Here is a 25712-nt window from a genome sequence, read left to right as displayed (position 1 = left end):
AAAAATGATTAAATACAATGGAGGAAAACAGTGATCTGGGCCAGAAAACCCCCAAGTAACAAAGTCAGACACACGAGTGACGTGAGTGTTAGGAGATGCCCATCAGCCTCCGTGCTCTCAGCCTGCGTGCCCGCCGGGACCAGGAGGGCTGCCTGCCGTGGACTCCTTCTCAGGGGAGCGCGGTGGGGCGTAAGGACGCCTGTCCGGGAGCACCGCATCCATTACTGCTCACGGTCGAAACTTCATCTGAGCCAGGAAAGCGCATACCTGTCACTCAGTGATCTTCACACATTTCGTTGTGTCATGTTGCTTTGTAATTTGAAAAAAATTTTTAAACACCTTTATTGTGGTGTAATTCCTGTGCAGTAAAGCGCACACACTTCAGATGTGCACTCTGATGACTCTGGTAGCTGTGTGCACTTGAGAAACCACCACCACAGTCAAGACAGCTCAGCTCCTGCGCTCCCCAAGAGGTGCGAACCCCAAACTCCCAGCTTATCCCCTCCCACCCCCGTCACCCCCTGGTGACCGGAAGTCTGCTCTCTGTGTCTGTGAGTCTGGTAATTTGAAAACCTAAGGAAAGTCTTCAATTCTCTCTGCTTTCAATGTTCTTTTTAAAATACATATTTTAATTTTTAGCAAACTAGCACATGCCGTCATTTTAAAAATTAACTACTGCCGAGGGCTTACGGTGAAGGACAGCGCCCGGTCCACACCGCTTGGCCAGGACTCTGCCGCTGCCGGGGACCCGTGTTACCCGTTCACGCTGCTGCTTCCTCTCGTGAGTGTCTCTGTAAGTGCGACCAGCGTGCTTGCACCCCGCCTTCTGGAGTCATAAATTCTAGGTTATCTCTGGGCTCTCTGCTACCTGCAAACCAAAACCAGAGCTGCCATGAGTAAGCTCTGTTGAACAGACCGGAGGGACTGTGCAGCAGAACTTTGACAGCCAGGAGACGCGTGACAGGGAGGCTTAACGTCGTGTCTTGTGTGTGTCAAGTTGTGGGTTCCAAAGAGAAGGCAAGGAGGGCAAGTCATCGACTGCCCGCCCTGTGTCCCCACCGCCGTTTAGTTCTGTTGCTGTGTTTGGGTTCTCTGTCTTTTGTAGCCCCTGCCATTTGAGATAACGCCCTGTGGTTTTATGTAGTTGCGTCAGTAATCACCACCGTCTTCTGGGTGGAGGCTCTTGGGTGTTCTGTTGTGTCCCGGCCTTCCCTGCTCTGCCACCTGCACTTGGACATATTCCCTGGTCTCCCCGTGCTGTGTGTGGGGGCTGATTCTAGGAAGTGACGGATGCTGACCTTCAGCCCCCTGGTTGCAGCCGTGTGCGTGCTGTTCATGCAATGGCTGAGCCGGGCGCTGGGGTCTCCGTTTCCGCAGCAGCTTTCGTGTACTACTTTGCTTTTCCTGGAGATTTTCTCTTCTTCTTGAAAGAGAGGTTTAACGTCTTCTCCAAGTTTGCAGGGGCAGCACCAGGCCTCGGACAGGCCTCTTTCCCAGGGTGTCTTCTTCGCGGGTCCCTCCCCGCTCCCGAGGCTGACTGTTCTGGCCGGGTCTGCCCCCGGCTGTGGTCCGGGGTTCCCTGCACCCCTCTTCTGGGCGCAGCTGCAGCCACTGTGCTCCGCATCCCACCCCTGTCGCCTTCTTGAGTTTCTCCTTTGTTCTGCTGGAGGCATCTTCTCAGGCTGTGCGTCTGCCCTTGGATGCTTCTAGCTGTAAGTAGTGAAGAACCTCACTGCTGGTTTCTACGTGAGTAACAGTTTGTCTTTCTCGCTACGATCTCCGAAGCAGATGATTTAATTATTCAGCAGCACCGTGGGGGCCCAGGCTGTTTCGTCTCCCCACAGCATCCTTCGCAGGTTGGCGTTTATCTCGGTGGTCACGTGTGTCCCTCTGCGTGGAGGCTGACTGGGCAGGCCGCGCAGTGCTGCCCCAGCTCCCTCTTAGGGGAACTCATGCAGACCCCCAGTCTCGCTGGGGGCTGGCGGCACACAGGAGTGGACTTGGGGTGCGTGCCAGACGCTGATGGGGCGTCATGTGTGCCCTCATCCTGCCCACACGCACTGTTGATGGCGGCTGTGGAGTTCTGGGCTGTTTTCACTAACTGTCCCTCTTGCTTCTTGCAGTAGATATGAAGGGGCACTTGAGAGGTCTGCCCAGTGGCCTTGTGGCTGTGACCACGGGTTCAGAGGTCCCACTGCCTCCATTCAGACAGAAGCCGTGGAAGGAGTATTTCTGTCCACGGTGTACAGTGTATGTGTTGAGCCGGAGAGAGAGAGAAAAGGAGAATTGAAATTTTTGGCAACAGCTTTTACTTTAAATACAAAATTCTTGTAGCTGGTCCCGTAACTGGAAGGGAAGACGGATCTTCAGTGTCTTAGCAATGGTTTATTAAGTTTTATCTGCCAGTTCTGCTTCTGGGGGACACTCCCCGTGGCTGGTTACGCCTCATCGTCTCCAAGGCTGGCGGGGAGCGTGGGGCCAGGGCCAGGCAGAGGTGAGCAGGGGTGGTCCTGATGACAGGGCCGCCCCCACGCCTCGGCCGATGAGGCCCTGTCCCCTCTTGCCTCTCTGCACACACTCTGGACCCTCTCGTGCCTTCTTTTTCATACAGGTGGGCCAGGCCCACCCTCTGTGCCTTATGCTTTACACAGAATTAAGCTATAAGAATTCATAATAGTGAACATTTTCAAAACACATTTGTAAGAAACCTGTAATGTAGTTGAAACTCTTCCTTCTCTGTCCCCCGTCTGTCTCCCTCCCTCTCCCCCACCTCTCTCACACACGTGCACACACACACACGCATTGTGATGGGAGGAGAAATGCTACCCTTTCCGCTGCTTAGAGGGGAGGACAGGGGCTAATCTGTGAACACACAGGGCGGTGCCTGGCTGGGGACAAGACAGCCACTGTGGAAATGAAGAGGGGCTGGTCCCTGAGTGCTCTGATGAGCTGGGGTGCTAACCAGAAAGTGGAAAGGGTCGCAGAAAAGCGCTGGTGAGAAAAGCAGCTTCTAGATCAGGACCCTGACCCCCAGTGAGGCAGGGGTGGGGGAGGGCACCTGGCGTCTGAGCTCGCGGGCACGACACCTTCCCCTTGGGCGACATTTCCTGGCGTGCAGCGTGTTTCACTCTCAGTCCCGCCGCAGCCCACGCGGTGGAGTGGTCCCTAAGCCGTCTCCAGGCGCCCTGCTGCCGGCCTGTGCTCCGTCCCCTCCGTGGGGTGTGGGCAGATCCAGTTCCTTTCTGTCGGCACCTTTTACTGTTCCTGATCCCTTAGTTTGAAGGCTTTGGGTGAAAGAAAAGTGATTTCTCTGCGTAAAAAGTTTAGGAACCCTCGCCACTGACGGTATTAGATGAAATCCACAGACAAGCAAGTGCGTCGTTAACGCAGTCGGCTTCCAGGGCGTAACGGGTTCTGCTCCCGTCACAGACACGTCCCTGAGCCTGCAGTCTGCCTCAGCTGACCTCATAGAGCAGTTTTTTATGCAATTAGTTTGACAATTAAGTGTGTTGTCTTGCAGTGTCTCCTACTGGTGTTGTCAGCCGGATTTAAATCTGTTACGTGAACCTGTCGAGGATGCCGCGTATAAAGGAGATACTCGGGGAGTGTTTATAGATCTGGGCTAACAAGCAGACACACACTTGAGTAAACTACCTTTAGATGTGTCGTGATTCACTGGATGTGTTTGCGCTTTGATTGACTTGTATGAAATGTAAAAGCAGAGACAACTATTAACCCAAACCTGTGAATATAATGTACTGTTTGCAGCCGGCATAAACCTGGGAGCTTCTCTGAGTTAAATCTTAGGGTTTGATCCACTTTTCTAATTTCATCTATTTTTAAATGTGGCAGAAACTGCTTACTGTCCTGGATCACAGGTGGTGGCAGACATCGTGGGGTACGGTGCAGGGAACCGTGGCTCCAGCAGGACCCCTGTGTGCGGCCCTGGTGGCCGTCACGGGCAGGCCTTACCTCCGCCAGCTTGAGGGTCTTGAGGTCACGTTTTCCCACTAAGGATCCATGGAGCACAGGCTGCGGGGCCTCTGGTGGCGGCCAGAGCAGTGTCTTCACTAAGGCGGTGATCTCAGAGGCAGGCTCGGGGAGAAGGGCAGGTAGGACGTTGCCAGCCTCGGGAGCTAAGACAAGCGGGTAAGAGGCTTTTTTAGCACTCGGGTCAGAAGCAGGGAAGAGACGTTAACTCCCACGGACCCCCTTCCCTTCCCCCTGGTGCCGTGAGCCTGTGTGTGGTGTGGTGAGGGGACAAGCAGGAGGCTTGCAGGCCGGGGAAGAGGAGGTTAGACGCTCGTCCTTCTTTGCAGATGAAACAGCCATTGCTGTTAACGTCAGTCACAGGGCCCTGCCTGGCGTCCCCTGCGCCCTCCGGCCAACAGCGGCAGCGAGCACCCGCCCAGGCACAGCACGTCCTGGGCCGAAAAGCAGGCCTCGCCCAGCGCGCTTTGGCTCACTGAAGTCACACGAGAAAGCGCTTCGACTCCAGTGGGATCAACCAGAAGTCGTGACAGACGGGAAACAGAGAATCAGCACGTAACTGATGGGTCAGGGGTCTGAAGGGCAATGAAAGAAGATGCGTGAGTCGAATGAAAGGGGTCGCCCTGCACCTCTGCACCGGTCGGGTGCAGCCGGGGGAGCCGGGGCACGGGGCACGGCGCTGGAGACCAGGGGAGAGTCGGGACGGTGGTCCGGGCTCCCGTCCCCGTCACTCGGGCTCCTGTGACACAGCGCCGCGGACGGAGCAGCTCCCAGACAACTCGGGTTTGTTTCCCACAGTGTGGAGGCTGGAAGGCAGCTCCCTCGGGTGAGGGCCTCTTCCTGGCGGGCGCCGGGCCTGCTCGCCGCGCCCCACGTGCTGGGCGGGCTTGGGGGCTCCACGCTGCGTTTCCAAGGGCACCGGCCCCAGTCGCCCTCACCTCCCGCAGGCCCCACCTCCTCACGCCATCACCTTCGGCGGGTCAGGATTTCAGCAGATGGATTTGGGGGATACGGCCATTCAGGCCATAGCGCTGCCTCAGGAAACTAGAAGGGGAGGAAGCTAGTGCCCGTGAGGGCGGAAGTCACTGGAACTGAAAACGAAAAAGAGAAAAATCCACGAGACAAAAAACGATTCTCAGAAATAGTAACACGGATGAAACTCTGGCAAGAGCGACAAGGACAGAGAAGACTCGGGACCCTGCAGCCGTGGGAGGAATAATGAGGGAGCACCCTGGACAGCTTTACGTTCGTACCTTCGACGGCGTTGAAGAAACGGGCCAGCTCCTCCAAAACTGCAAACCACCCGGTCTCCCTGGGACGGAACAGACAGCATGAGTAATCACGAAATGGGGTTTGCAATTTTAAAAGTTCCTGAGGAGGAAATCTCCAGGCCCAGATGATTTCACTAGAGAGTTCTGCCAAACGTCTAGAGAATTAACCGACCTCACACAGTCTCTTCCGGAAAATGGAGAGGGAGGGAAAGACTTCCCAGGGCATGTTATTATTACTGTGGAGCCAAGATGGATGCACGTTACAAAAGGGGGAAGAAGCTCCTGCAGACCATCCCTCTCCCACAGACGTACTTGTGAGGTAACTGCAGATCAGCTCTAGCATTCCCTAAAAAGAATTACACTCCTCGACTGCGTGGGCTCTGTGCCAGGCATGCAAATCTGGTGTAATACTCAAAAAATCAATTAATGTAATCTATCACACCAACAGACTAACGAAGAAAGATCTGCTCGCATCGACTGGCACACAGAAAAAAGCTTCTGACAAAATCCGACATCCTTCCTTGATTAAAAAAAAATCTCTTAGCAAACTAGGGTAGAGGGGAGCGCCTTCGGCCTGATAGAGAGCGTATATAAAAGCCTCGTCCTCGGCAGTGAAAGACAGTGTCCCCCCAAGGTGGGCGCAACGCAGGGCGGGCCACTCTGACCGTCCGCACCCACGTGGAGCTGGGAGTTCCAGCCGGCGTGGTCAGGCTGGGAAGGGGCGGCGTCAGTCCCTCAGGAGTCAGAGAGCAGAGCCAGTGAGGCGCACCTCACACCCCGGGTGAGCAGAGCAGAAAGGGATCACTGCAAGCCGGGCCAGGATGCGGCGAGACTGGAGCCTCCCACACCGCTGGCGGGGACATAAGACGGTGCAGCCGCTTCGGAAAGTGGTCTGACAGGTCCTCAGATGCTCCACTTGGAGCTGCAGGTCACCCAGCGGTGACTCCACCCTGAGGTTTACACCCAAGAGAACCGAAAACGTGTCCACGCGGTTCACAGGCGTCTGTGTCAAGCTCGCGGGGGTTTTGAGTGCCTCCTTGTCTCCGGTTGCTGAGTGTCTAAGAGTAACTGGGGAGAAGAATTTGGCTGCAGTTTCTAGTCAAGCGTCTTCACTGAGTTGTTGGAAGATTCCAGAGCATTTTAGAAACTGTTCGATGGTGAGCAATGCAATGGCTTTAAAACAGTGGACGGCCGCTCGGGTGAACTCCCAGGACTGTCATGATGCACTGTCCCCCGAAGGCGCTCTCTCTTCAGCTGCCCTTTGAAGGGCGCAACCTGGGACTCCTCGCTGTCCCGACACGCCTAACCCGGCAGGGTGGCTTCTGCTCTCGGCCTAGACGTCACAGTTCCCAGCAATAGGGACCCTTACTTTTAAATTGCTGTTTAATATTCGATGTATAGAGGCTGATAAAAATTATGTATTTAAAAACTACTGCTTCCACTTTGTGTCTGCTGTTTGAGTGCAGTACGTGATAGGTAGCCGTGAACATCTGTGACGTGAGCTGGGCTGGCACGTCTGATTCCTCGGCGGGCCCCAGGCTCTCCCTGAGCTTCGCACAAATGTCCATTGCAAGTGGGTGTTAATGAACTGAGAATAAAAATTTCTTTAAGCTGGAACTGAAATTATTACCAAGTAGATGCTATTTTCAGGGAGTTGCTTGTTAGAGCCTCTGAGATGGCCTGTGCCTTCATCTCTGTGCAGATGTCTCTTCATCTGAGTGGAGAAGAGCAGCAGCCAGACGTCCCAAGTTTTATTTAGAAAATGAGAAACGCAAGTGCCCCTCCGCGACACCCCGCACCCCGCGCTTCTGGAGCGGGCGCTTCCAGGCCTTGTGCGAGCTGCTGGCCTGTCTCCTGGGAGCCCCGGCGCCCGAGCCCCACGTCGTCCACACGTGTGGAAGATGGAGCAGCTGTCTCTCTTGGATCTGGTTGCCCTGGATCGCATCTGAAGATTTTTCTGGACCCTTCCCAAACCCTCCAGAAGGCTCTAGCAAGCTTTTCAAGATGGACGGTTCCCCAGTGTTCACGTCTCTCAGTTCCCAGGAGGAGCCCCTTGGGTGACAGCGTGTCTCGGCGTGCCCTTCCGGCTCCTTGGTGGCTCCCCGCTGGGCTGGCTCACTGCTCTGCCGGCCACCTTTGAGGAGTTTGCCTTACACGTGGGCTGTTTGCAAAGACTGATTTCAATGAAAAGATTGGTCTCTTTAAATACAAAACCGAAACAATGTGTTTTAATTTTAAATTTAAATTTAAAAATTTTATAACTGGGTTAGCAGCTTGAAAAATGAAATGTTGGTGGAATCCTCTGCCTAGAATGTCACTTAAAAAAAAAAGATACTGATTCTAATTACCTCCCGGGAAGGCTCACACGTGCCTTCTTTGTGCAGGGAGGTGATGACAGGCCCGCGGGAGTCGGCGGGGCTGCACTGTGTGCTGCGGTTGGACTGCCCGCAGCCGCACTTAATGCCTGTCTGTGGGCCGCCTCGCTGCAGGGCTTGCTGGAGACACTGGCGTTTGTTGGGAAGTTCAGTTTCTTGGGGACTTACTCGGGATGGAGATGTCCCTACAGCTCCCTGTCTCCTCTGCCTCCTGGGCCCTGTGCCCTCAAGGCTCTGGGCCAGGTGTGGTTGGGCCGCGGGCTGTAGCCGAGACAGCACCGCACGGCGCCGTCAGGGCCTCCCCCCACCCCGGTACCCACGTGGCTGCCTGTGCGTGGCCACCCGCCCCACGCCGCCTCCCCCGGGCAGAAGGGTGGCCTTGGTGTGGCAAATGCTTCACTCCTGAGAGCCTCAGGCCTCGGAAGGTCAGGAAGAGGCGACAGGAAGACGGACAGGCCGCGGCCCTGGGGGCTGCTGTTCTGTTCTCAGGGGTAGCTGTACTGTGGAAGCAAATTATAAGCAGGAAAGGTGAAACTGGTGAGTGACACCAGCATTTAAGAACATTGAATCTAGGTTTGTTTTTGTTTTTTTGTGGGGGTTTTTTGCATCTCATTTTTATTTGACAGAAGAGGTTGCTCCTGCTGTTCATGAATCTGGGCTTTACACAAGTGACTGTTGCTTCTCATCTACGTTGCTTCTTTAACCATCACGTCGGTGCCCCTTGGCAGTGACGCGCGCGAGAAGGTGTGTGTCCACTTCCGTCCCAGGACGCTTCCGTCCCCGGACTCGTGGCGGGCACTGTGTTCCCCCTAAGTTCCCCCCGGCTCCCTGGGCCTGACCTCAGCCGCTGTCACCTTCCCTCCTCCCCCCTGGAGAAGACGCACCTGCACAAAGTGCGGAGCCGGAGCGCTTCCCGCGGCCTCCGCGGGCTCTGACACCTCTGCAGCGTCTGCGTCTTCCCAGTGACTCAGGGCTGACGCGCCGCCACCTGTCACCCCCAGCGGGCCTGTCACCCCGACCTGAGACCAGTTTCCCTTGCGGAGCAGGCTGCTCCCTGGTGCTGCTTCAGCCTGTGCCGCTGGGGCCACGGAGAGGACCGAACAGGACTCTGCGCCTCCCTCTCCCTCTGCTTTAAACCCACTCTGGCCATGGTGGCTCCGTGCGAATGTCCTGAGTGCCGTGGATAAGATGGTGAATCTACAGTATGTGTATTCTACCACAGTAGGAAAACAAAACCAAAAACCCATTCCTCTTAGAAATTGCTGTTTTCATTAAAAAGTTAAAATGAATAAGTTCTCTTTATTATGACATATACTAGAATTTGAAGTGTGTTCTGTAGTAGGACAGGTAATTAGTAACAGCACGACCTTTACCGCCTCGCGTTTGAGAGACCTCAGGTGTTAACCAGCAGCAACGTGACAGCAGTGGACATGTGGTGACCGGTGTCAGCTCTGCGTGAGCCGTCGGGGCTCGCGTGTGTTTTAACGCATATGTGCGGGCGCCCATCGGCGTCATGGGCCGGGGCGTGGGTTCACGGGGTCCAGGTGGGAGCACGAGCGAAAACCAGCCTCAGGTCAGGACCGCAGGCTCGGTGGTGATGGCAGCTCCCGCTGCCTCCTGGGGTCTGCCTCCTCCTCGTCAGAGGTCTCCAGCGGTGCTCTGCTGCCACCAGCTGGGGCGCGTCCCGGGGTGGGTGGGGGTCGGGTCCCCACCGTGCTCCTCTTTGCCTCTCTGCGGGCCGTCGTGCGCTCTGCCCCCTACCTGTCACTGGCCAGGGCACTGTGAATTCTCGGACACCTCACTGTTTCTGAGAGTCAGAGCCTAGCCCGTGTGGACTGCCCAGTGTGTGCAGGCATGTGGCGGGGAGGGACTCGTGCCCGCTAGCGCCGGGGGAGCGTGCTTGGCCTTGGCAGGGTCCTGGGATCAGAGTATCCAGCTCATATCTGACAGTCCTGCAGTTTTTTTAAACTTTGAATGCGTTGTGTGTGTGTGTTTTTTTTAAGATGTACACTTTTTTTTTAAGGTGTACATGTCATGCTGGGCCATGTTGGAGGCATCCAGCAGCATCCCCTCCGGAGAATGGGCCGGGGTGCCCTCCCTGGGCGCTGCGTCCCCGGCCCCGTCTGTGGTGCACAACAGCTGAGCCGCTCTCCTCCTCGCTGTCCCCCCCGCCCCAGGTCGCTGCCATTAACCCGGGCCACCCGCTCGCCCAGATGCCGCTGCCGCCGTCGATGAAGAACTGCATCCAGCTGGCGGCCTGCGAGGCCAGCGAGCTCCTGCCCATGGTCCCCGACCTGCCGGCCGACCTGTTCACGTCCTGCCTCACCACCCCCATCAAGATCGCCCTGCGCTGGTAAGTGGTGCCCCGCAGCTCGGGGTGCGGAATCACCCAGGTCTCCTGGACCGAGTTCAGGCGTGTGCTCTCCCCCTGGATCAGGATGTCTGTCCCCGGGTCCCTGCCTTGCGGTTCCCAGGAGCCCCTGGGCACCTTCGCTAATGGGGGCAGGGCCACAGGTGGTCAAGGTCAGTCATGCTGGGCAGTGGACTTCACTTTGAAAACAGAGACGGCCTCATTAGCCATTTAATTCCTTGCTTGAGTTTAGTAGAGTCTCAGTGTATTCTCAGCAGTAAAAAAAAAAAAAACCACGATCATTTTACCATCGTCTCTTGAGAAGTGCCGAGCTCTTTCGGGTGTGACGGAGCAAACGTGCGGGAGGTTCCGGGCAGGAGACCCTGCGTCCCTCGCGGCTCCACATCCCCTTTTCTCCCCCAGGCCGTCTTGCTGCTCTTTTAACACCTACTTTTAAGTGTTTTGTTTTGCTGGAAATACACGCAGCAGCTACCACCCAGCAGGAAAGGAGGCAGCTCTCCCGAGAGGCACGGGGGTTGGTGCAGCCACGTGGGTTCCCTGGGGGCGCCTTCCTCGGCCTCCTGCCTGGGGTCCTGACGACTCTGACGCTCAGGCTCCCGGCGCCCCCAGCAGCCCCGGGAAAGTGCGGGGACAGCGAGGACCGTGAGGGCAACGATGATGCTGAACTCAGCCCCTAGGGAGGCCCCCTGCGGTGACAGGAGCCTGGGTGGTGGGCCCGAGGTTGCCTTGACTGTGAAAGACCCCTGACGGGGAGAGAGCGGACCTGCCTTGCGTGGCAAAGCCCCGACCCATCCTCCCCTCCCTCTCCTGGTGGCCGCGCCGCCCTTGAACACAGGTCTCTGCAGTCACTCCTTTGTGGGTTTTTCTTGCTGAGTGTACTCCATGTGATCGCTGTCAGAAAAGGTTTATGGTGCCATTAACGTGACCTCAGGAAAGTCTCTGGTCCAGATGACTCAGGAAGTCGTTCATTTTATTCCTTGTCCAGGAAATAGCTTACTAAATGCCAGCTGTGTGCTTAAAACCCGTGCTAAGCACGGTCCTGGCCGCAGAGAAGCCTGTTGCCCTCAACAGTGGATGGTCTAGTTGAGATGAGATGAGATGAGATGGGGCCTGAGGGTCCCCTCTTAGTGGTTGCCAAGTGCCAAGCCAGGGGATCACAATGTTTCTTCTTTTTTCCTAAGCAGATACGTTTTTGCAGTGATGTGATTAGACTGAACTTATAATTTCATATACTTAGACCTTAGCATTATAATAAATTGATCCTTGACCATGGGAAGCTCATATTAAATGTCATTTCTCGTGCTTGCATAGTATGTCACTGTGCTGACGCTCTGTGTCTCATGTAACCAAGTCCAGGGCTCTAGGGTTTGGAGTTTGGGTGTACAGAAGTAGGAAAGCTCAGGATGGGGTCTGATCCACAGACTCTGAACAGCCAGGTGGCGTGCAGGTTAGGCTTTGCGAGCCAGAGGGTCCCAGCTCTGTTGTCGTGTAAACAAATGAGCGTGGCTGTGTTCCAGTAAAACTTTATTTACAGAAACAGGCGCTGGGCCAGATTTGGCCTGGAGACCGTAGTTTGCCAACCACTACTTTCAAGAACGGAACCAGGATTTTACCTGCAAACAGCTGCCACGGGTGCCTGCTGGTGGTCAGGAAGTGACCTGGACAATAAGTAACCCAGACACAGGCTCTCTGCTCAGGAAAGCCCTGCACAACCAGGAACAACCGTGCAGTTGTATCAGGCACGGCCGCCGAAGGGCGTTACGTGCCCCGTAAACATAATAAAGCCCCCTTCAGATGCACAGAACGTGTGCGTGTGCTTGGTGGCTCGTGTGCGTGTGCTTGGTGGCCCGTGTGCGTGGCAGCACGTGTGCGTGTGCGTGGCGGCCCGTGTGCGTGGCGGCGCGTGTGCATGTGCGTGGCGGCCCGTGTGCGTGGCGGCGCGTGTGCGTGCGTGGCGGCCCGTGTGCTGAGAGGTCTCACCTGGTGATGGAGTGGTTGTTAGAAGGCATCATTCTCTGGTTTTTCATTTTTGCCTCAGTCTTTCTTACCTTCAGAAACCAATCATTCCTGTCATTCTGAAATGAGCAATTGCATTACTTTCCATATAAGTGATTTCTTTGCTCACCGTGTACGTTGATGTAACATAGGAATCCAAAATGTTCTCCCCCTTAGGCTGTTTCCTGCTTGCCTGACTGAGCGGCAGAGTGCCGTTTGGCTTTATTATGGATGTATTTGTGTGCGACTGAAAATGATCACCCAGAGGCACTTTACTAGCTGTGGGGCCGGCCGTACAGCAGACCGCTGCCATCGCATGGGGCTGCACGCAGCCCCGCATCTGCTGGTGGCTGTGGCACATGTCATTTTGGGCAGAACAGGGGTCAGGACACTTGCTTCCCTCTTTCAGTTACACTGAGGGGTTTCGAGGAGTTTAAGCATTGAGGGCGGAGGATGAGCGCCGCTCTGCCTGCAGGAAGGCCTCGGCCTCGTGCCTGGCCAGCCCCGCCCCGGCCAGGCCCCACGCCGCGCCCTGCTCCTTCTCCCTGCAGACACTTGCTCCGCATTGTGTGGCACTTACGGCATGTGCTTTGTATGTTGTCTTGAAGATGCAGCCAAGAATCAGTCAGTCACCACTGGAAACATAACTGTTGCTGGTTTTTGAAGCTGGGTTTAACCATTTGTTCTCCATAGTTTTCTGAAGTGCAGCTTCATTCTGGAGAGAACTTTCTGCCTGCCCATCCAATCAGTGCTGTATGTTTTGTGATCTTCTTCTGCTTTATACAAAACTGTATGAAATGACTGCCTTACTTCTTATATTTGAAGGCAGGGAAGTTCAGGGACCCTCTCAGAACCATCTGGACGTGTTGAGGAATGGAATTGTCCTACCAGCTCACTTTGTAGTCACGTCTCACTTTGCGTCTTAGACCTCAGTGGTAGTAGATTTAACTTGAATTTATTTAAAGGGATTTCTTGCCCTGGCGGCCCTCACAGTACAGCCGTCACCGTAACCTGGTCCCACTGCTCAAACCCCAGCACGGCTCTGGGGTCGTTTCCGAAGTCCTTCACATGGTGTGGTCTGTCGTGTGCCCACTTGGAGGAACAGGTTTTTTCTCCCCAAACCAGGCGACGTGCTCTCACCGCTCCCGTCTGGCACACACTCGGTCGGGGCGAATATCCCAGTGTGCTGTGACAGCCCCTTTAATAGCAGCTGATGGACGTGCGGGAACCTGGTTTGTGCTGTTAAGAAAGGAACTGAAACAGACAGAGGGCCGGGGCGCTGACTCCCTCCCAAGCCCAGTCCTCAGGCTGCTGGTCCACTCCGGAGTCGGACCACGTGGGGCCCTGGGTGCCGAGAGCCCTGGGCCCGGGAGGGCCGGAGGGTGCCAGCTGCTCAGTTCGTCGGGGGCTCAGAAAGAAAGAAGGGAGGCGGGGAGGGGGGAAGGACGGCACCCGCCCCTCCTCCGTGGAGTGAGCTGCTCCTGGCCAGGAGCAGTGAGGCCGACAGGCGCCCCCGGCACGCCGGGCAGAGTCCTGGGGGGCGCAGTCAGAGGGAGGTCGGGGGCGCAGGGGCCACGGCAGGTATAACTGAGGAAGCTGGCAGTTTAGGGGTGGGCTGAAAGGCAGCATTCTAGGTGTGACCGGGGGGGATCAGGGCTGGGGAGCTGGGTTGCAGAGTTCTCACCAAGAGGTAAAGATGGGAAGAGGGAGAGGCCAGGAAGGTAGAGTTGAAGTTCAGGTTGCCACGACATGGGTCGCGAAAAGGAGTGCGGGCACAGGCCCCGGTGTGCTAGAGACGCCCAACCAAAGGGCGCACTGCGTGCGCCGTGCCCACGCGAGGGCAGACAGCTGCTTCTCTCCAAAGGAAGGTAGAGACAGAGAAAAAGTAAAGCGTGGTCAGTGGAAAGTGAGAAGTGAGGCACCGAAATGGGTTTTGAAAGGAAAGTGGTATCTCAGTGTAAGCGAGTTGAATCCGCCTCCTAAAAGATGGGGTAAAAGTCGTCATGATACACAGCGTGTGTCACAGGACGAGTGTTCACAGCAAAGTATCTGAGAGGCTGAGAATCAGAGGAGGGACGAGGAGAGCTGTGAGCCAGAAGAAGGCTGCAGTGATGACTTCAGTACATCAGAGAAGAATCTGAGACAAAAGCACTGGAAGGACAACCTCACTGGGCCGACTGGGCGGCCGTGCCGGACCAGGTGTGACAGCTCCACCATTGCACGTGGGTGTTGCAGTAAACTGGCCTTCCTCGTACGGATTTAAGCTGCTCCCTATAAAAGCACCAAGATTGTCCACAAAAATGAGGTGCCTGGTGTCCTGTTTGAGGCGCCCGTCTGGGTGCACGGGCACTCGGTATCCTGTGAGGAGCGGGCTTGCCCACGCTGTGGTGGCGCAGGGACAGGGGCTGGGGGCCAGCGTCGTCTGTGTTTCTCCTTCTTCGGTGCTCGTGCACACGTGCTGATGAGGGGGGATGAAATCCTGATGCAGCCAGGGCTTTCCTGTGTGAGCAGAGGCATTTGGGGTTCTCTGGGCTCAGGCTGCGCCCGCCCTGCCCTGGGGTTGCCCTGCCTCCGGAGGCTTGAGGGCCAGTTTGGAGAGAGTCTCCGTGGAGGCCAGCGTCTCCAGCCGCTGACCTGAAACCGTAACCGTAGATCAGGATAGACAGCAGGTAAAGTCATAATTTCCAGGCCTCCTACGTGGTTAGGAGCACATGGACACATTGTGTCTCCGGCACGTTAAGGAACACAGCTCACATTTAGACGGTAATTGGAAAATCAGCCTGCATTCGCTCGTTTGCTGCCAGGGTGCCGGGCAGCCGCTCAGCTCTCAGCAGGGCTTGTCCTCGCCCCTCACCCCCTCCCGGAGCTGCTCTGCCGGTGCTTCCACGGCTGAGGGATCACGGAGAAGCCGACGGCCTGCCTGGGCTTCCTTCCCTCCAGCTGACCTGATGTGGCCGTGGCCGCCGGTTTGGTGCCCCTGGCTTGGGTCCACTGCAGCCCTTGGACCGGCGGTGTCACCACCGTGTCCGCCTGCTTCTGAGTTGGGGGCAGCGACTCACGGTTCACAAGGCACTGAAATACCTGGTACTTATCAGGCACTTAATTGAGAAGGGGCCTGCCCACCAGGAATCAGAATCATGGTGTTTTATTTTCCTTAAGTGTGACCAGAGACATGGGCGCAGGAGCACGTAGGTGCTGGGGCACGGCCCGTCCAGCCTTAACTGTGAGATGGGACACCAGGGTGCCTGGCGTCCGGAGGAAGACAGCACGTAGACAGGCCGTGGGTGGCCGGCACAAGGCTGGACGCAGCCTCTGCTGATGAGAGCGGTCAGATCAGAACTGGGCCCGGGAGTGCGCAGCCCTCATCTGCTGGTGTTTGGGCTTCTCTGCGTCTCTGCTGCCTGTTAGACAGGCGTGCCCGTGGGTTCCTGGCTGTGGTCCCCGGAGGGCGGCTGCGCCCAGCCCCACCCTCACTCAGCCGGGGCGTCTCTGCTCTTCTGGGGTGTCCGTCTTTCCTTTTTCTGCTCTGACTCAGTTGTCGCGAGGCCTTTGCCCCATGGGAGTGCCTGGCACTCGGGTCCGCGGACAGCTTGCGCACAGCCACGTAGCTGGCTGGTGGGCGCAGAGCGTCTGCACCTTGGCCTTCTGCCCCTGTGGAGTGGGACTCAGGGTGGCAAACGGACGCACTGTCCGGCCCGGAAGGTGCTTAATAAACCACCTTGTCCTGACCTTGCTCTTACCGGAGTCCCTGGGAGACACCGCAGGGCGGGCTGAGCTGGGGGGGTGGGCAGGTGGAGGGGTCACGTCCACATCTTCCCTCCAGTCCCACGAGCTCTCTCGGGCCCAGCTCGCAGCTTCCGCCCTAAACCCCAAGCCCTTCTCCGCATTGGCTCCTCTTCCCAGCACTCACTTAGGAGATAAACCTGGGAAGTGAGTCAGAGAATTCCAGTTTTTTCACAGGAAGAGCTCCTGGGTTTAAAGCACAGGGGGCTTCTCACAGGCGGCTCCTTCCTACACTGTTTTTAGGAGCGGGGCCTGTGTGCACGGTCGCGGTGGCGGGGCACCCGGCGGTTCTCTGCATGGTTGGGGCTCAGCCTCGCGCGGGGAGTCTGTGATGGAGTCTGCGCTGACCCTGCGTGCACAGCCTGGTGGCTGCATTCTGACCTGGCTGCTGCCCTCGGGTCTCCTTGAGGGGAGAGTCCACGGTTCTGGAGGGAGGGAGGGAGGAAGGGAGGAAGGGCCGTCTGCATTGTTCCCATAAAGTGCGTAAAGCATCTGGGACGCCAGCGGGGTTGGTCGTATCGTCCCTCTTGGTCTCCAGTCCTGTGTGAAATCCCTTGCAGCCTGTTTCTTCTCTCACTTGTGTCTGGAGAGGAATCAGGGCTTGGCTGGGGCCGCCGGACGTGCAGGGACTTCAGAGCCGTGCAGTGACATCAGCTCCCCGTGATGGGGACTGATTCTAAAATGATCCTCGCAGGTCGGCCATGTGTCGCGCACACTGCTGCTCCCAGCGCGTTGCGGGCTATGTGTTTAAACAGGGTCAGCCCCTGTGAAGCTGGCCCTCGGGTGGTACTTGGCTCGAAATTCGGCCGCCGCACCCTTGGGAGGCTCCTTGTTCACGGGGGTGGCCCTGTCTTCGCCTGCATCGCCTGCATTGTGTGCCCGCAGGCGCGCCCTGACCCCAGTGTGCACTTGTGGATGGAGAGGAAGATGAGGGCAGGGCGGAGCTTCCTAACGCAGAAGGCGCGCAGCAGGCGGCAGGAGAGATGTGCTAGTAAACGCGGGAGAGGATGCCAGCTACGTGTTCGGTTCTGTGATTTGAAAGCATCACCTGGGGAGGGTGGAGCCCAGTGGTGGAGCAGGTACCTCGCCTGCACGAGGTCTTGGGTCCAGGCCCCCGCACCTCGGTTCAAGAAAAGGGCCGCTTAATTTTCATATAAATTCTGATTTTGTGGGTCTGCCGTAAGGCCATCCTGCACCCGAGACAAGCAGGGACAGGCGAGGCCCCCGCTGCCGTGTGGGCGCGAACAGGTGCGTTTGCGGAGACACTGCCTTTCGGCCTCTGTGCCCTGTTTTCCTTTGTACTAGAGACCTCAGTTCCCGGGGGGGGGGGCAGCGTCCACCCCCGCCTCCCAGCCGCCCCTCAGCACTGTCAGGGCACGCACAGACGCCTGCACATCAGGGCTGTGCAGCGGGGGCTCACAGGGTCACTGGGGAAGGGGATCGGGGCCCTGTGTTCCCGGGGGAAGTTCCTGTCCTCTGCCCCCCCCCCCACTACCGGCTCCCTCCAGGGGACGCGTATGTGTCACTCCTCAGCGTTGTCGGCTGGCAGTGTGAACACCATCCTGGTGGTTTTCAGTTTATCAGGTAAAATTACATGTTAGGATCTGAATCAGGCCAAGGAGCCTGGAGCATCTGAGTTTGTCCTGAACGAGCTGGATTCTAAATATACGAGGCGAATTCCATGGAAACAGGCTCCGGAAGGCTTGGAAGCGCATCAGGGGAGCTTGTTGTGTGTTCCGGGTGTCTTTCTGTGGTTGGGGGCCGTGAGCATCACCCTCTGAGTGGGAGCTGACCCCTTGGGATAGAGTCTTGGTTTCCTGCTTTTGCAAATCAGTGCAGGGGCTTCTCCGCCAGGACCGACTGTTAATGACCCCAGGGAGGAGCTGGCTGGGAGTAGCCCCCGTTACATCGTGCCCTGCTTCCAAAATGGACACAAACTGCTTAAGCTGCGAGAAGTTAGATCCTTCCCTGGGCCGTTGTCCTGACCTCGACTCAACGTAGGGACGTCTGCTTTGACCCTCTGCCCCCAGCCCCCCATCACAGGACGGCTCTCAGTCTTTCTGCAGCACAATCGAGAGAACAAACAGCCCCCTTGCACACGTCACCCAGATCTCGCGTTTGTCATGTGCTCTTTGTTTCCTTTTGTGGCTGCTTTTAGTAAATGGCAGACGCTATGGTGTTTCCCCTCCATATGTAAACACATAACCACAACTGTCGTGACCTTTTCATCTCTTTTGCATCAAAATAACAGGACCCTTGCAGCGTTCGCATTGTGCCCTTGAGGGTTCTCTCCTGCTGTCAGTCGGCACATGCTCGGGACCCCGGCAAACCCCCGGGCTCCTCCTGGGAACTGGGCAGACAGGGTCCGCTCACCACCAGGTGCGGCAGGAAGCACAGGCCAGGCGCGCTGTGTCCCCCGGCCGGTAGGATGCCCAGCTCCCTGTGAGCCGGCTGCCGGGACAGCAGCTCCGGGGCCTCACCTGTGGCCTGTCCTGATTACTGGCCCAGAAGCTCCCGAGGAGAGGAGGCCCTTCTGTCCGCTTAAAAGTGGCAGCTATTTAAAGTTTGTAAGTTAGGAGAGTGTCTTCTACTTTTTTTCTCCTAATAATACACATGATGTACTGTTTAATTTAGTTGCGAACACCAGATGATTGACACTGTTTCATGTGTGGTTTTGTTTGTTGCTTTGTCTTTTTTTTTAACCTGCTGGATTAAGTGAGATGTCAGGGAACTTGCTTGTTTTATTTTAATAGCGCGTTGCCACTTCGAGCTGTCTCCAAGATTCCTGACATCCTGGCAGCGTGCTTCACGCTCCGAAGGACGTGGCGGATCTGTGGAGGTTCATGGCGTCTCCGTCACCTCCGTCTGCGGAGGCCGCAGTGCCAGCCCGTAGGACCCCGGGACGCCAGCCGGCACTCTGGGGGCTGAATCAGAGCTCGAGTAGCAGCCCGCAGTGGGGCTCAGTTCCGCAAGACCCTTCCTGCCCCACGTCTGCCCTTTGACCCAGGTGCTGGCTGGGCCTGCCCGGGAGGTGCTGAGCGAGACCCCGGGAGCCCCGTCTTTCCCGCTAGAGCGGGGTCACCCCTCCAGAGAGCACCAGCCTGGGAGCTCTCGTTCAGGATTCCTCTGAGGTCAGTCTCCAGCCCCCCTCCTCCCTGAGGTCAGAGGTTGGAGGTCAGCGTGGGGCTGAAAGTCCCCACCTGTCATCCAGGTCTGGTCCTCCTGGTGAGCAGCCCCCACCCCAGTCACCTGAGCAGCATGAACTCAGGTGTGGTCACACGGGGATCCGGCAAGGAGGCAGCACATGCCTGGTGCCCTCAGTGAAGTGATAGAAAAGTGGGCTCTGAAAAAATGAACATTGAGATGAGAAAACTGTACATCAAGGTGAAAAGAGAACTAGCAAGGGAAGGAACACTTTAAGAAGCCAAGGTTAGTTCCAAAGTTTGGGTGACCTTAAAATCGGTCAGAAGTAGAGTATAGGAAACAGAAAGCAATTTTAAAAAATGAGAAGCAAGAAAAATGAAACAGTGAAGACTCAACAAACAGATAATTATCCCCGAAACATGGGATGGAAGACGTGGTAACGAAACAGTGTGAGCCTGGGCAGCGCCTTAGCCAGCGGGAGCTTGCCCGCTCTCTGCAGGGAGCTGCCCCGACTGGGGCGCCAGGCCCGACAGGTGCGGTGTGTGTGCACACGCACAGACGGACACGCACACACAGACACACACCTGTACACACAGATATACAGACACACAGACACACACCTGTACACAGAGACACACACAGACCCACTTGTACACACACCTGTACACACGTGTACATACACACACAGGGGCACACACACGCACGCACAGATGTGCACACACAGACACACACTTGTACGCACGTGCACGTGCTGCCACTGCAAAGACTTCATAGTGAAACGCCAGCAGTCAGCCTTGTGGCGGAGCGGGAGGGCCGTCTGCCTGGCCAAGTGAGCTCGTCCAGGGCTGCGCTGGTGGCTTTCTGTTAAGCTGCCTATTAGTAGAATTCATCGTCTTAATAGGTGAGAGGAGGAAAGTTAACCTGATAAAATTAAAAATGAGTTTTAATAAAAACTTGCAGTAAAAACAGAAGAATACTTCCTTCACGTGAGGGAAATTGTCCTCAAACCCAGCGGCTCCCATCTTGCGCTGATGCCTCAGCGCTGTGTCTCTGTGTGATCTGAGGGTGGGGGTGTCCCAGCTGGAATTCACTCAACAAACTGTCCTGGAAGCACTAGACAATATGATGAGCAGGTATGAGAACGGAGTGAAAGGTGCACACATTCTAACGAGAAGGCAGATTTGCATTGTTTGTGTCTGATCTCAGTTTTAACTTTGCGACAACTGAGGAAGCCAGTAAAACCCGTTGGAAAACTATCAGCAGTAATGTGCGTGCTCAGCAGCGCGACTGGTCGCTAAGTGAATACAAGTCAGTACCACGGGTGTCCAGGCCGCCACGGGACGCGGGGCACATGCCATGGCGGGGCCGCGGGGGGCCTTTTAGGTTTTGTAACTTTATTATTCCTTAAACTCACATCTGTGTCTTGTATGTGCTTCATACAGAGTGTACTTCACAATAATTTCCTTAAAATTGTCGCCCTTTTTAAATATTACAAATAGCCAGCGAGGAAATACTGGGCGGGAAAGTAAACCTGGCTCGCAGGAGCAGCAGTAACAGCGAAAAAGCTGAGCGCCTGGGACAGGTGCGCAGAAGGTCCACAGCCCTGGCTGATGGGTGCGGAGGGCCGTTTGAACACGTGAAGGGAGCGGCCACGCTGCTACTCCACGCTGAGACAGAAGATTAAGGGTAGAAATTCTCCCCGAATTAAACCGTCGATTTGACACACATTGGTGACGTGCTCTTAAAGGTCAACTGGAAGGGTAGATGTTTGAGAATGGCCATGAAAATTTTTTTAAAAATTAGGTTTGTGAAAGGAAACTTGTCCTGCTAGTTACTGACATGCATTCTGAAGGCGCAGGTGAAGTAGGAGCCTACATTTGCATCTTTGGAACAGGGTAGAGAATTCCAGAAACAGCGTCTGTTACGTAAGAGGTTGTCATTTGGAAAAAGAATGAAGTGCTCGGTTATTACCTGGGGCCCACGGCTGACCACTTGAAATTCTTCTTAATCCCTACCTCTTGCCTTAGTAAAATAAATTCCAAATATACTGAGGTTTTAAACGTAAAAAAACCTCACAGAAGTAGTTTCTGTAACAGCTGCCAGTTAGAATTAAAGAGCTGAAGAGGAAGTGATGGATTTTGTTAGATGCTGCTTTCAAGCTTTGTATGGCAAAGAAAACAACAAACAAAAGCTAAAGTAAAATTGTAAAATGGGGAAACCGCATCACGGGTAACCGAGTGTCAACTCTGTCCGCGTGTAAACACTTAAAGTCACCCAGACAAGAAGGGCGTGGAGCGGCAGCAGGCGAAAGGAAGATACAGAGGACCGGGAGAATCCCTGGTCGGCGTCTGCCCTCAGTAACAGTCAAAGAAGTTCCAGCGATGCGTCACTGCTCACCTGTCAGCGAGGCGGAAGGTTTGTTTTCCTTTTCTGCTGATAAACCCAGGATTGGCAAGAAGTCGGGAAGTGTGTGTGCTCAGCCTCGATGTGACAGTCAGAGCCGCCTCCCCCAGGAGGGCCGCGCCCGCCCTCCGCGCGCACGCAGCTGTGCCTCAGGCGCCCGTGTCGCCGCGCGCACAGACTGAAAAAGGCGACGTCGTGTGCGTCAGCTCCTGCACTGTGCCTGCTGTACCGGGGCGAGTTACAGGGCAGCATCTGTAATAATTAGGTTATTTTGATGATTTTAAAGTCTGACTCCAGAATGTGGTCAACTTTGAGTCTGGCACTGTTAACCTTTCCCTCTTGATTTTAGGTAGGACGCCCTCCATCGTGGATGAGAAACTCTGGGTTCTGTTGTCTTCCCCCGAAGAGCGTCCAGCTCTGTGCAGATGATGTAATTGACCTTGTGGTCTCTCGGCTGTAGGACTGCCTTTGACTTTGGTCCTAGTTCTGGGGTGTGGTTCTGACTCCCGGACCCTGGTTGTAGCTAAGGGCACGAGCCGTCCGGGTGTCCATGCAAGCCCCGGGTGTTGATTGCGCCCCCTGACGTGGCGCCGGCCGTCCCCGTCCGCGTGCACACTGGCGAGCAGGTGTGGAAACCTCCACTCTGCGTGTTCAGCCCCTCAGCTCTGGTGTCCCTGGGGCCCCTTGGGTCTGGTCCCGCACCCCCGCGGTCAGCCCCGGACTGGAGGAGAGCTTGCTCGGCAAGTTTGGCTCCTGGCCGCCTGGGGTTCTGAGCTCCCATCCTGGGCGCTCCCGGGGAGCCCTGTGCCCCGCGCCGTGGGAGTGGGGGAGCACGTGTGGGAAAGCCGGTTAGGGCGGGTCTTGCCCAGAGCGCCCTTCCCTTCCCTTCCCTTCCTGCCGTGTCTGTTTGCTTGCTCCGGGCTCGTTTTCTGCGTTTCTGTTACTGTTGTCGACAAGGCTATTAGTTCAGGCTATTCTGTCATCACGAAGGCAGCGGTCCAGGCAGTAGGTGGGCCGCTGAGGAAAAGACAGCGGAGCAGCCCTGTCTGCACAGGGCTCCAAATTGGACTGGAAAATGCGCTTCCTGCGGACCGTGGCTGTCCGCTGGGGACCCTGAGCCACGTGCAGCCGCTGTCGGAGCCGCGCGGGGGCGGGGGGCGGCCGCCGCTGGTGCGGAGTAAGCAGAAGGGGGTGTTGGACGATTGATGGGCGGGGCGTCCGGGCAGCCCGCCGCCTGCACCTGGGAGGGCTGCGGCCTGTCGGGCAGCTGTGGCCCTGACTTCTGCCGCTTCTGCTCTGTGGACGGGGAGCGCTGGCCGGCGGGGCGCGCGGGTCCCCACACGGAGGCTGCGGGTTGGGAGCCGGTGTCCCACCAGGCTCCATCTTCACAGCCAGGTCCATTGTCCCCTGGCCTCTAGGTCTCTCTGCCGCCTTGTCTTTCTCTCCTGTCTCCTGAGTGCGCCAGACCTTGTCCTCGGCCCCTCCCTGAGCCCGCAGCCCTCCCCAGCCCTCCCCAGCCCTCCCCCACGCCTCCCGTCCAGCTAGTGACGCGGAAACGCATTTCACAGGTGTATTTGTTGCGAGCCTGCTGCTGCTGTTCTACTGGGGGTTATTTGTTCTGAATTTTTAAAGCAGGCGAGTTAAATGTTTTCCATTTCTCCCACGACAAATACTAAATTGCCTGTTCACCCAGCGCCCCCATTGATTCTGCCCTGCCAGCTGCCAATCCCCCTGCAGGAAGAAGGGAAGATGGTTCCGGACCTTCTGTCAGTGCCCACACGTTAGGTGGAGCCCGGCCACCGCTCAGGGCTCCAGGAGGCCGCCAGCCCTGCAGGAAGGAGGGCTCTGCAGAGAGGACTGAGTCTCACAGCTCTGACTCCTGTGACTTTATGATCATTAAAATGCTACCATTGAATTCGTTTCTCTTTGCGCTCACAGATTTTCTCTATGTGCCTGGAGGTGGCTCATTGATTCTTGCATCACTCTCTCCAGCTTGCTTCCTCAAGAAGGAAAACAGAAAAGTGCTGTCTGTTCATCATCCGGGTGGACACTTCTCCTGTGGAGTCCCCCCGCCCCCCCACCCTGCCCCGGGCCCAGGGTCTGCCCCGCTGGCCCCCCGGCGTGTTCCTCTCCTCCCGCCGCCGCTCTCATGTTCCTGCCCCTGGACAGGTTCAGGGAGATTTTCTTCCTAAGCCTAAACGCTGATGGAAAAAAAAATCTGGGTTTACTTCTTCAGCGTAACAGTCCCCATCCCCACCTTCCACTCTCTGATTTTCCTGTGGGACTGTTGCGTTTCCGTCCAATATCCCACTGCTGTGACTCACTCTCCTTTCTCTCTCTGCAGGTTTTGCATGCAGAAATGCGTCAGTCTGGTGCCTGGAGTCACGCTGGATCTGATAGAAAAGTAAGTCAGGTTCTTAAGCTGTTGTGGCCTCCGGTGTGATGGGAAGTCTCCCATTTTCACTCTTGATTCTCAGAAGTACCTATCAGCTCAAGATGTTTCCTTTCATGTGGGGTGTTCTTTTGTTCTCGGATTGAGGTCACGCTTGTGATTGTTATGTCAGTGCGTAGCATGGGACACAGCTGAGTGCGGAGCCACGTTAAAAGGAAAGGAAGAAAAGCTGAACTGTTTTGAACATTTATAAATACTCCCGACACTGAGCCAAAGCAAAGCATACAGATCCCTGCACACGGAGACCAGTCATGTGCAGGTCGGTCCCTGCACATAGAGATCACTGCACGTAGATCACTGCACATAGAGATCACTGCAGGTAGATCACTGTGCGTAGAGATCTCTGCAGGTAGAGATCACTGCACGTAGAGATTACTGTGCGTAGAGATCACTGCACGTAGAGATCACTGCGCGTAGAGATCTCTGCACGTAGATCACTGCGCGTAGAGATCTCTGCAGGTAGAGATCTCTGCACGTAGAAATCCCTGCAGGTAGAGATCTCTGCACGTAGAAATCCCTGCAGGTAGAGATCTCTGCACATAGAAATCCCTGCACACAGAGACCAGTCATGTGCAGGTTGGTCCCCGCACATAGAGATCACTGCATGTAGAGATCTCTGTGCATAGAGATCACTGCACGTAGAGATCTCTGCACATAAATCACCGCATGTAGAGATCGCTGCACGTAGAGGTCTCTGCACGCGGAGGTCTCTGCACATGAAGGTAAGTCTCTGCATATTGCAGATCCTAAACTTGACCTGTGTTTTTTGTTTATTTGTTTCCATGTCCATTTCACTCATCCTGATTCACTGAAGTGGTTCCTAACGCTTCTGCGCTGAACCCCACTTTCTCTAGAACTGACGTGCAAGATAGATGTTCTCTAAGTCTTGGTATACAAAATCACATGCTAAAACAGCTAAGGCCTGAATTTACTTAAATCGGGTAGGAGAAGCAAGCTTCTAGGTTACTCTCCTGGAAAACGACTTGCCCACAGATCAGAGGAAACATACAAGAATGTTGGCCTGAACAGGCACCACAGGGCACCGTGGACTCAGTGCCCCACTTTCCCATGGGGACCGCTCGTCACGTGGCAGATACGAGGAGGGTGCTGACCACACCGTGTGACTGTGTGTGCATGTCTCGAGGCGTGAAGTGAGAATTTGCATTGCACTCTGGGCAGGAGAGTGGAATTTGGAGCAAGAATCGGGGAGGCACAGTGTGAAGGGACTAATTTTTTCCATCGTGTTTAATTTTTTTTATGAGAACTTAGACTTGTAAAATATAAGTACAAATACAGTTAAAAGAAGGAATCAACAAAATATAGTTAGGACACCTGCAAGCAATTGATTGAGTATAATTTCACCTATTAAATTTTGGATGAATGTCTAAGGAAACCGTGTGACTGGCCATGGCACCGGTTCACTTCAGGAAGCAGGACGGGCTATGGTGAGGAGGAGGAGGTAATGGGCCCCGGCTGGTGCCAGCAGGGAGATGAGCAGGCCCGTGGTCCCTCTGCTCCCGTGCGTCTCGGTTTCCACTGCCCCGCGAGCAAGGAGCCCTAGGCGCCGTTGCCGGAAGGGCAGCGCCGCCAAGGCCGGGCGGGGCCGGGGTGGGGGGTGCACTGACACAGCGGTGCTGCCCGCCTGGTGGGGCCTTGGGGTTGGGCTTGGAGCCCACAGTAGAGCTGTGATCGGAACCGGTTGCGCCGGCTCGGCCAGAGCGGGAACTGCAGACCAGTGTGTCCCACTCACAGGGGTCGGGGAGGGCGCCGTCGGGACCTCCGCGCCCCCCCAGTGGTGTGAGGCGCAGCGGTGGAGAGCTGCCTCTTCCTTCTCACAACTGTTTATTGGGCACAAGTACCTGCTGATTTTCTCCAAATTGGGGAGAGCTGGTGCGATCTGGTAACGGCAGGGAGTGTGCGTTGCTGGC

General features: G+C 56.0%; 1 protein-coding gene across 10 annotated transcripts in view; it reads left to right on the top strand.

Moving 5' to 3' along the window:
• Nucleotides 1-25712, top strand: part of RPTOR (regulatory associated protein of MTOR complex 1) — a 241590-nt gene that overhangs the window by 119439 nt on the left and 96439 nt on the right. For all 10 annotated transcript variants that reach the window (XM_032456628.1, XM_032456625.1, XM_032456621.1 and 7 more), the window contains 2 exons: nt 9814-9989; nt 23677-23736. In XM_032456628.1, coding sequence (XP_032312519.1) covers nt 9814-9989; nt 23677-23736 — 236 coding nt within the window. The remainder of the gene's footprint in view (nt 1-9813; nt 9990-23676; nt 23737-25712) is intronic.

Source organism: Camelus ferus, chromosome 16 (genome assembly GCF_009834535.1).
Source record: "Camelus ferus isolate YT-003-E chromosome 16, BCGSAC_Cfer_1.0, whole genome shotgun sequence".
Lineage (NCBI taxonomy): Eukaryota > Metazoa > Chordata > Mammalia > Artiodactyla > Camelidae > Camelus > Camelus ferus.
Note: the sequence above shows the minus strand (reverse complement) of the source record. Positions and strands in the feature narration are given on the sequence as shown.